General features: G+C 43.7%; 1 protein-coding gene across 3 annotated transcripts; it reads right to left on the reverse strand.

Moving 5' to 3' along the window:
• Positions 1-11,425, reverse strand: mtf1 (metal-regulatory transcription factor 1). 3 transcript variants are annotated; one of them, XM_031853111.1, is made up of 11 exons: positions 11,235-11,425; positions 9,593-10,121; positions 7,381-7,619; positions 6,640-6,771; positions 6,288-6,361; positions 5,776-5,909; positions 5,414-5,491; positions 5,144-5,246; positions 4,387-5,054; positions 3,966-4,032; positions 1-3,657 (listed from the first exon to the last, which is right to left on the reverse strand). In XM_031853111.1, exons 2-11 carry the CDS (start codon positions 10,055-10,057, stop codon positions 3,149-3,151), a joined length of 2,469 nt encoding a protein of 822 aa, XP_031708971.1. In that variant the 5' UTR covers positions 10,058-10,121; positions 11,235-11,425; the 3' UTR covers positions 1-3,148. The 3 variants fall into 3 exon arrangements, with proteins under 3 accessions (XP_031708971.1, XP_031708972.1, XP_031708973.1); XM_031853112.1 differs by lacking the exon at positions 11,235-11,425 and adding an exon at positions 10,763-11,223; XM_031853113.1 differs by lacking the exon at positions 11,235-11,425 and adding an exon at positions 10,215-10,756.
• Positions 11,426-11,474: the final 49 nt, after the last annotated feature.

Here is an 11,474-nt window from a genome sequence, read left to right on the forward strand (position 1 = left end):
TTTCAGTGACAAGGATAAGGTTTTATTAGTATTATATTGCTCTCAATTCAGAAATGTATTTATCATATTACTTTTGTACAAAACAAGCATAAGCAAACATTTTCACATTGTACATTCTTTTTAAAAAAAAAAAAAAAAATACAAACCCTTAATTATTCCTCACTCTTTGGGTTTCAAGACATTCCTTTGGAAACATATTGTTCTTTTCTCTTAAAATGTTGCCCAATAGGAAAAACTCAGCTCTCACCTTCAAAAAGAACTGGCTAACATTCTGTGATCAAACGATCTGCTTCCAAACAAATGTCTCCATCAGTGAATTGTTCTTCTGATGTTTGCATTTCAGGTTAACTCCCAGAAAGACAAACCTGGGCCACATGTCCACCGATTCATCTGCTTATTGATTTAAACAAATATGGACCGCTGTCAGTTCTACTTTCACTGGTGGAAGATGAGCCAACAAATTATCCACATCAACATTTTTAAATGAGTGAAAAGTGATTACATAATTGGAGTGAGCCCAAATGAATCATGTTTACACAAAATGTATCTGGGAAAGAAAAAAAGCTGCATACATTTGACAAACAATTCTTAAAACAGAATCATTCACTAAATACTCAAACAAATCCAGTTGGTTTCAAACAGCATGTAAAAAGGATCACACTGCAACATTCATGGGAACAGTACTCGGACACGCCACTCAAATGTGAAATAAAATGTACTGGACTTCCAGAAACGGGTTAAACATCGTATGCATTAGAAAGGCGACTTCTGCATACAAGGTTGTGGCAGAATGTGACTTCATGGAGGGAGGAATGAATGTTTGTCATGGAGTCAGTATTTTAACTTACTTATGCCATACGTAAAATTGCATAGTTCTTTGACTGTATGCATGTATGAACTGGACACCCGGCAGTCATTTTCAGTGCCTTTTACAAAGAAATGTTGAGTCAATTTATATTTTGTGATCCAATGGAACCGAGCACAGACACTAATACTGCATATATGGAATGGTTTAGAGCACATGTGTGACTGGAGCCTTTCACATATCTGACGGTCCTTCTTGGCACCTGTGAGTTGAGGGGGACGCTCAACTCCTAAATTTTGGCAAAAAGAAACCAGACGTGTGTTCTGTGACACGCGTGTCGGTTTGGTTTGATCCTACAGCCTGGATCTAAAAATGTAGAGTGACATCACTTATAACCGTTACGCTGCATATCCATTCACGACTTTCCAAACAGACGGCAGTTTCTAGGAAAACGGTAAACTTTTGTGTCTCGACGCTTTTCGCCTTATTGTGGTCTGCTGCTGGAAGTGATCGCCTGAGACTCGATGAGATGATGGGTTGGCATGTCTGTCTGAAGCAGAGACTGTGAAGGCAAGGAGGCTCAAGGAAATAGTTCTGTTGTAAGGCCAAGTAGCTCTGCACTCTCTCGTATACAGGGCATGATGCCTTGGTTCTCTCATCATTGCATTGTGTCCCGTGTGAAACAATACTGGTAAACTCTGAGCAGGAGGCTATGTGTTACGTATATTCTGTGACTATGGGGACTGTACAAAAGCCCAGCTGCTTGACGAGCGATTCAACGAAACACGGCAAAAAACTCTTCTGCATACATGTGACGGGGACGAATGCAAGGACAGAGGCTATACATTAACTAAGGGTGCACGCACGCACGCACGCTCCAAACTCAGTTAGTACTTCAAAAAGTCTGTACAAAAATACAAATTCTAGAATAATCTACAAGTTTCTCAAAAGATGTTTACACTAAAATGTACTGTATTTACATCGTCAGGACATCTTTTAAATGCTACTTTACAGCAGTTGTATACAAAAAAAAAAAAAAGGTCTGTAGTTGAACAAGTTGTCGGATTACTCACTTTACAAGTTAGTGTGCAATAAACAGGGAAGAGTGCAGCGAAACGGAGGGCTACAGCAAGTGTGTGGGCATCTGGTAAAAAACGTATGTCTGAGTAACAAATGAAGGGAACCGGGATCAGTTGTGAGTGACTTGATGCATCCCTGAGAGGGTCCCAACCCTAGAAAACACGGGGTGTCGACAGTAGGTGCTTACTGTCTCATTATGGACAATCTTTGCAAACAAGCGGATCCTCGGGACGTTTAGTTTCACTGTGCGTTCGACTGCAGGTGCCTCTGTTCTCAAACGATACCCATCACGTTCTTACAAAATTAAAATAAAACAATTCAGTAACATAAAAACAGCTCAACTTCAAAACACAAGTGATTGGAATAAATTAATAGATTTCTTTCTGCTATCTTAAGGGTAATACCAGTATGATGAAAGAATCATGTATTTCAATAAATTAACATGTACAATTTTAAATTAGTTTAAGTTATAGGCAACTTATCGATGTATTAACTTTTACTGAAAGAGGCAGATCAGCTCACAAGTTCTTTTCTCGATTAGTAAATATCTGTCAAAAGAAATAAAAGAACTATCACATCTTCTGGACTACACTAGTCTTCCTAGGGAAAAAACAACAACTAAATACGGAGGAAATCACTTCATGTTGTAGCCTTATGAGGGGCGATGTGACCAAACCCTTCAAATTACTATTGGGAGCAATGCTTAAAGTAAATTCCTCCAATAAACAGTGCATTCTGGTCAGTTGCATACCAGCGTTAAGCATGTTAGGACCTGTAGTACAGTACAAAGATATACAGACAAGTTGTTTTCCTGCTCAGGCGTCTGACCTTCAAGGAAAATGGAACTCTTAAGTTATCAGTGCTTCAACAACACTTGTTTGTTTCATCCAATCCATTCAGATTGGATATTGAGTTATTATATACATTTGGATTATGTTTATAAAAAAAGAAAAGGATCTACTGCCTTTTCCCTGCATTATCATCATTAGCATAGACATTGCTAAATCTCAATAAGCAAACTAATCTTGTCTTTAAAAATACAACTACTGCAATGAGACAAAAAGTATTCATAGTTTGTGTGTGTGTGTATATATATATATATATATATATATATATATATACACGTATATGTGTATGTGTGTGTGTTGCACAATTCTCTACAGAACAGAAAGCACTGCAGATTCGCACACTATATAGGGAGAAAGAAGAGGCGTCGCTGTGGGTGGATTTGAAGCCTGTGGGCGCACTCAGAAGGCCGCTCTTCTAAGGATTGCCGTCAGTGGCCATGCTGAAGTCATCGGCGACCAGCAGCAGAGCCTCGATGTTGGCGGCTGTCTCGGGGCTCTGCAGGGAGAGGAAGTCCGAGACGTCCATGTTGGCTAACCCGTCAGACGAGGGGGGGTTTGTGGCGGTGCTGCTCACTATCGTGGAGAGAGTCTGAGCTGAGGAAGAGGAGGAGGAGGAAGAAGAAGAAGAAGAAGAAGAAGAAGAGGGGACCTCCAGCCTCACCTCACCCACCTTGGAGGAAGCCGCGGGGAGGCTGCATGAAGAAGACGCGGTGGCTGGAGGATGTGGAGGCTCTGGGGGTTGTGACGGTGGGGGGGGAGGGGGCTCTGGTGGTTGCGGCGGTGCTGGGGCGGAAACAACGGAGGAGGCACTCTTTGAACTCTTGTCTTTAGCCACGTCCCTGCAGGCACACTGGCACTGGCAGGACTCCTCCTGTTTGATGATGATGACAGGCAGACTGAGGCCGATCTGCTGAACAGAGCTGCCTGAAAACAGAAAAAATTTACTTTAAGTTCACCGAAAACAAAGAAGCACAAATGTCCTGCAAAGCATACCAAAAGAAAGTTAAGATAAATATGAGATATAAAAGTTATAGTCACTATTTTAACAGTTCTAGCACGGTGCATTACTTGTGACAGTATCTTAGTGAAGCTCTCTGGACACCATTCTACCATTTAATGAATCCTATTAAAGCTGAGCACGGCCCTGGATATCAAAACTACATTTATGAGTTAATTACAGCCTTTTGGCCCATGTCTAAAAATATAGAATAACTCACAACTCATTGACTTACCAGCATTTCCTCCCACTGGAATGGCTGTGGTGAAGAAAACTTTTTCCACTTGAGTTCCTTGATGCGACTGTGAACAAATATTTAACACCACAGTTGAAGCAGGATATGATGAGGACACGCTAAAGCATTATAAGGTTGAAGGGAAATGTGTGGTGTGTCTGTGTTTTATTAAAAGTAATATAGATCAAAAGTAACACCTTTTCCTTTGCTACACTTACTGCAAATACAGAGTCCCTGCTGAGCACGGATGCAGCTTTTTGCTAATCCTCTCACGTGAACATACTTATGATTAGAAGGCAAAATGAAAGAAATGTAGGAATGCTTTTTTTTTTTTTTTTTTTATATATACTTAAGGACACATCACAAAATCAACACTAGCACAGATCGAGGCACCATTTCTCTGAGTGGGAGCATTACTCACCGCTTGATCTGGGTTCTGCTGGCTGCGGGCAGCACTGCTGAGGATCCACTGGAGGTTCTGGTCGGTCATGACCAGGCTGGGCTGCAGCAGGTTCGGGGTGGGAGCTATGGTGATGGTGGCGGGGGTGGTAGCCAAACCGGGGCCAGGGATGGTGACGGGGTGGTTGGCCAAAGGCACAGGTTGAGCCGCAGCCGCCACGACAGCGTCTGTTGCGGCGGCTGCAACGACAGACGCGGGAGCGGTGCCCGGCGCTGCGGTAGTCGGTGCTGGAGCCGCCGGAGCGGCGACAGCTGGCGGTAGAGGAGCGGTCTGGGTGTCACTATCCGGCTGCAGGAATGCGGGCGGCAGTGCCACGTAGTGCTGGGGGGTCACATGGTTCGGTGCTTGGATGGAAGCTTGGGCAGGCACGTCGGAGATCTGCTGAGGCCCGGTCACTTGAATGAAAGGGGGAGGCTGTGTTGAGCCGACAGCAGCGGTGACAGAAGCAGGCGTGGTGGAGGCCTGAGAGGAAGAGCTCCGACGGAGCCGGGAAGGAGCCTCCATAGCTGTAGTCGTGTGGGAACAGGAGGACGAGCAGGTAGGATGCAGAGAGAAAGAGAAGAGAGGCGATCCATCAGTCACCAGCGAGTGGGTAGGCGTCTCTAGGCTGAAGGATTCAGCAAGGCTCTCTGAGGAAGAGAGAAAATAAAAAACACTTCCCTCAGTGAACGAGAACATTCAATAGAATTCAGGCTGACGGTGTTTGGTGTGTACTCACCGTTGGGATGGGAATCATCTTGGCTGACACTATTTTCAGGACTCTGGAACATGAGCTCAAAGATTTTCACAGGGGTAACATTGCTGAGGTCCAAATGGTGAGCCTGCAATACAATTAAAACATATGTAATAAATGCATTAAATGGCAGAAATTCTTGTTTTACCTCTACATTTTTAATACAGTGACAATTGAACTTAGGTGTCGATACAGTTGCCTGTTAATGGCCATCTCTACGGACTATCTTGAGAACATGTTTTAAACCAGACTCACATTATGGATGTTCTCTCGTAGCTCCGAGTCGGTAGAGATGAGGCTCAAGTCACTGAGGCACAGCGAGTGATTTGCATCCTGTAATTAAGAGATTAATTGGACCCGATTAAAACTTGCCACTGCTTTGGTATCAAGCGTCATGAGAGTGGAGCAAAATTGGAAAAGAATGACAACAAAAAAATTGTTTCACCAAAAAAAAGCAAACTAGCGGCTAATGACAATGAATAACTATTAATTTGAGAAAAAGGTGTGCAAAAGTAGTTTTTATGAGAGTGGTTTACTCTAAAGATTTGCAGAGGTTCATTTGGTGTCACGTGAACCTCAGGCTGTGCATGGAGAACATGTGCTGTGCTGGGACTCACTTCAGAGAGCGGGTGGGTGAGGGTGACGGTGAAGGGCTGCCCTTTGTCATGGCCCCGGATGTGACTCTTCAGACTGTACTGGCTGCTGAAAGTCTTCTCACAGCCGTCGCTGGGACAGTTGAATGGCTTCTCCCCTACGGAGTGAAGAGAGACGAAGAGGGAAGGATACAGAAGGAGACTCGTAGTTACGCTTAAGCATTAAAACGTCAGCCGAGATAAAAAGTTGCTACTTAACTTTTAATAGAGAAAAATGTTACAAAGAAATCTAACAATGACCTCTTGCCAATCAGGGAAGTCATTTGTCCAATAAGTACACATGGACACAGCTTTTTCCATCTCTGCTTCTATAACTACATTTCTACACAGACCGTTGAAAGGAAGAGATAGTTCAAACAAAACCACAGAAAAATGTCCATATATATATATACACGTGTGTGTGTGTGGGAGGCAGTTGTAACAATGTAAATGCAAATGAGGCACAGCTGTTACATAAAACAAACCAGGAAATGTACCTGTGTGTGTCCGTACATGTGTTTTTAGGTGATGACTCGCAGCAAATGCTTTGCCACAGCCATCGTGGTCACACCTGAAGGCAAAGACAGAAAACAAAAAAAAAACCATGTTAGAAATATACAAATAGACTTTTTTAGAATTTTCATGACACACAAAGTGCAGCCCCCCCCCCAAAAAAACAGAGTAAAAGCATTAAATATAGCAATGCCCTAACCATGTCATTTGTGTAGACAAGCAAACATTAAAACAGACTTAGAGAGCGATCTGTGAGTATTTATCAGTATCACAGTTCCTTCATCTTCTACTAAAGGGGGGGGGGATTAAATATGGTGCGATAATGGAAATGCTCACCGGAATGGTTTCTCCCCCGTGTGTGTGCGAATGTGCTTCCTCAGGTCGCTAAGTGTGGTAAAGTACTTTGTGCATCCCTCTGATTCACAGTTGAATGTCTTGCCTGTGTGAAGTCTCTGGTGTGCTTTTAGTCTGTAGAGACAATCAAGTGTGTCGCATTAAAACCACAACGGGAGACATGCAGAGAGAAACAAGCGAAGCACAGTGGCATTAAACAGAATGTGTTGATTCCTGTTTTAAGACCGTCCACAAAGCATCATGAAAAAAAGACAGTCGAGTCCACATTTCGATCACAACTGCATCAACACAGACATGGAAGAAAACTGAACAAAGTACACGGTGAAGTAAGTGGTGGTCGTATAGGAGAATCTGCGTGCCATGGAAAACGGGGAGAGGAAAGTAATGGTATTGAAAAGAGAATCCACCCAGGTCATGTGTGCCACTAGTGGGCTGCCCTGGGTACCAGCCTGCGCCAGGGATTTAATGGCAGAGCGTAATCCAGACACAATACAGACCAGAGGGCTCGGATGGTGACTGCTTGAGACCTCAGCCAAAATACAGCAACATCAGAATAGTGAAAACACTAGAAACTAAGAACCTGGTCAAAATAGACAGACTGTAACCTGGGCCTGCTGTTGTCAAAAATAGAGCAGCACGACTCTATATAAAACCAAAGACAATTATACATTTCAGTTATATTGATGACACAATCCAATCTACATCACTTGTGTAAAGGCGTACCTGTATAGCGTGTTAAAGGCCTTCTCACAGCCTTGCACCTCGCACTCAAACGGCTTCTCCTTGGTGTGAACGCGCACGTGGATCTTGAGGCTGTAGGAGGTGAGGAAGGCCTTCCCACAGCCCTGTTGATTGCACACAAACGTGTACTCGCCCCGGTGGGTCTTCTGGTGCGTCCGCAGGTTTCCCGCCGTGCTGTACGTCCTGGTGCAGCCTTCGAACATGCACTGGTAGCGCTTCACCTGGCGGAGGAAGAAGAGGGGTGGAGGGACCTTAGTGCTTAAAAAAACATGGTTGAATTCAAACTCGGTTTGACCTTTCAGACGGGACCTGAACTCGATGACTCGGCCCCCCCGTCAGCACATGAAGCGAGCGATCACAAAAGGACAGTGATGATGGTGACTAACACCCCCATGCAATACATCCCAACCAATTCTGTTTCACAGCACCGAGCTCCACTGCAGTGTGGCAGTCTCCTGCTCCCTACTCACACAAAAAGCCCAGAGGCAATGTGAATGAAAAGCAGCTCATTCTCCTCTTCAAAACAACGTTACCCTGTGTTCAACACAACGTTAGGTGGAGGAAGCGTGTGGTGGACAAGAGGATCTACATTCTCAGCGACCAATATTCCTTTAACTCACTGATATTGTAAAAACAACTCCTTCGTGATGTTTAATATTTGTGATGGTGCAAGTGGTGGCTTTGGGAGTTTGGAGGAATAACTCACACATGGGTATGGTGTTCATCCTAGCAGTCTCAACCCTTCACTTCAGGACACCTTCTCCTACACACCTCATCAAGGCCATTCCTTTAGATTTTAAGGATGTGGGAGAGATCATTTGTGAAGCAAACATCCAGAGCTACTGTGGGACGCCTGCCAAAGCTTGTAGCTCAGCACTGTCTCCATCTCCCACACCATCGTGACTCTGCTCCACCATCGTGACTCTGCTCCACCATCACTTTGATCCGTGAGAGAGAATTGGATGATTTAATCTCCCACACGTATAGTGGAAAAAGACCACTGCATTACAAACTAAATGGTTATGTGAATGTATTCACAGCAATGTATTACTAAATGCTTGACGTTGCTCGTTGAATAAGCAAGATGGAGATAAATTTAGTTCGAGGTTTCTTCTGTTTTCTGGCGTGCGCACATTGAAGGATCGTGGCTGAACGCTTACTGTCCTCTTGGAAATTCCTTCTGTCATCATCATAACAATGTCACAGTAAATCAAGCCACAACAATAACATTGAACCTGAAATCGATACACATAAAAGCCAACCAACAATGGACAAACATTGATGTTGATCAAGACAATCCAACATGACACACAGATTAAACAAACACCAGGCTCGGCGATGCAGCCACAAGACTTCACAAAAGGAAGTACCCGGTTCCCTCAAAATCATGTCAACAGATGGTTTTCACTAAAAAGTGGATTTGACACATCACCACAATAATTGTATGTCGCATTTCCTTGATGGGAAGTGTGAACCATGTGTCATTTGAAAGAACTGAAATACAGGACAGGGTTCTTCCCAGCAGTCCTTCAGCACTGTACCCGTTAGCGCACAAGGTCCGGCTACTTTACCAGTGCACACCGCCAGATGTTTTCAAAGTCCACTTCCACTAATAAAGCTGGGATTGGTGTCAAAACCGAGCAGATTCTACACACGAACACGGAACACCACCAACAAACATAAACTGAAATCTTTGTTGCATTGAGTCGCTAACTTCTACCTCAAGCTGCTGGGGAAGCTAATTCTGAAAGACCTTCCAGCTTAATGTTAATGTATTTGCAACTGTACTTTGCATTTCACTTAACAAAATAGCAACCACTTGCTATATTGCTACATTATGCCTCAAACACTCTGTAAGGACAATAGACACGTTAGATCTATCTTTAAACCATCTGCTGTTCTGTTGAGCAATTAGCTGGAATGATTGGAAGAGCCTCCACCAACTAAACCGAGTGATTACTTCAACAATTACCAAACAATTACTTCAGCACTAAAGAAACAAAACAAAGCATTACTGCAGCAATAGAGCTGACCACATTCTATCCGCCTGTTGACAACATTGAACATCTGTGTTCAGACTAAACTTGACAGAAGAGATGTCTTTGGTAATCCAACAAGCATATAAAAAATTCATCAGTATGTACTAAGTAGCAGCTGTGTATCCTTCGGAGGAGACGCATATATTTAGGCTTACCTCTCTCAGCTTCGTCTCTGGGCACTCGGAGTGCAAGGTGAGGGTGGCCCCCTCTATGTTACGTGGCATGCGAGTGGAGCCTGGATTTATTGTGAACTGGATCTGGTCTGGAGAAATGGTGTGGTGCACATAACCCTGTGACATGCCATCGGGGTCGTTCATAAAGGCCAGAGAGCCATCCTCCTCATCTCCTTCCCCCTCAGTAAGGAAGGTGACACCATCGTCGTAGCCTCCACAGTGACCCTCCTCTTCTCCCTCCTCATCAAGCCGGATTGGGTCCCGCTCAATGAGCACCGTCGTGCGGTCATACACCCGTCCAGAAGACGACGAAGGCTCGGCGATCAGGTCGTCGTCTTTGTCGAAGTGTATCTTGTCCTCCTCTTCTTCTTCGTCATCATGCCCCAGGTGATCCACCTCCACCTCGAAGTACATCGTCGCCTCTGTGTGAGGGCCATTCGCACTCATGGTCCCTGGTGCCTCTCCTTCCTTGGCAGGGAGGACTGCACACTCGCACTGTTGACGTTACAGCCTGAAATATACATTTGTTAAATTATTATTACATAGAATTTGAGCTGAAGATACATTAAGGCATTCAAATAAGAAACACAGAGTTGGAGCAGACCTCATGTTTTCTGAGAGTTTGTTCCAGTTATGTGATGTAATAAGACTGAATGCTGCATCTCCATGAGTAAGCAATGCTGTCTCAAATGATCTAAGAGGTGTGGACAGTCCTTAACATAGCAGCAGATCTAACCGTAGCGGTGAGAAACGGGTCGCTCCCTGCGGTTAACAGGACACAAGCGGAAACTAACGCGACCACACCGGAATCTAGAACTTTCTGATAACAATGACAGAAGTCACGAGACAGTTTGCGGCTGAACGCAGCTAATTAAAACTGACATGAGTGATCATTTATTAACGCCCACCCCAGGCTACCTTTTAAAGGACGTTACGAGTAGCGTAAGAAAGATGTCACACACACACAAGAATGCCAGTTAACTTTTCCAATAACTTACTAGACATAGCTGGTTAGAGTGGCCTGATAAACACGCAGTGACTGCGAAGTTTACCCCCGTTTTGAATGACAATACTGTATTTAGCTTTAGCTTAATGTCACGAAACGGATGGTTGTTACACCGTTTAGCAAGCTGTGTAACAATAGATACTGACCTGACGTTATTTCTCAGAGTACGTCTTGGTCTGCATCGTTACTAGCTTTAGATATGTGTCGCTAGCTTCCTGCTACAAACACATATCAAACTGTCGCTGGTGTATATTAAATAACACGTCCATCGTTATTAGCACTTGTTAACATTTAAGTGACTCGATTGCAGAGTCAACATTTAACATTTCTGTATTTTCCTTACGTGCGTCAGATAGCAAACAATGTTCGGGACCTAGCAATGAGAACTAACGTTATCACTTATTTCTCTGCACATGCATAGCTTTGCTAGCTCACAGCTAAGCTAGGGAGCTAGCTAGTAACGTTAGCTAGTTCCCTGTCGACAGTTGACGTTACCTATCTTCCGTTTGCTAGGATAACAAGTTTCACGACACCAGGTGACACACTGACCAACACCCAGTACCGCGTTAACGCGTAGGTTCATCAACTGAAAAGGAAATTACATTAAAATATATTTACCTGTCCAATTTTAAGCCTTATCCCTATGCTTTGGGTGTTTAGCACTTTCTTTCTATCCCCTCCCTGTGATACCAAACAACGTCACAGACTCACAGCCATTCGTGATGAATTATGGGAAATTAAAGAGCATTTCGACTGTTAAATTAAAACATCAAATGTCATTCTTTTTTAAAGAACAAGTGTATTTTATAAATTGTATTCTCATACAAACACACTGAGAAAAATAAACAATTGTGTTTA

Source organism: Anarrhichthys ocellatus, unplaced genomic scaffold (genome assembly GCF_004355925.1).
Source record: "Anarrhichthys ocellatus isolate YVR2014 unplaced genomic scaffold, GSC_Weel_1.0 scaffold13, whole genome shotgun sequence".
Taxonomy (NCBI): domain Eukaryota; kingdom Metazoa; phylum Chordata; class Actinopteri; order Perciformes; family Anarhichadidae; genus Anarrhichthys; species Anarrhichthys ocellatus.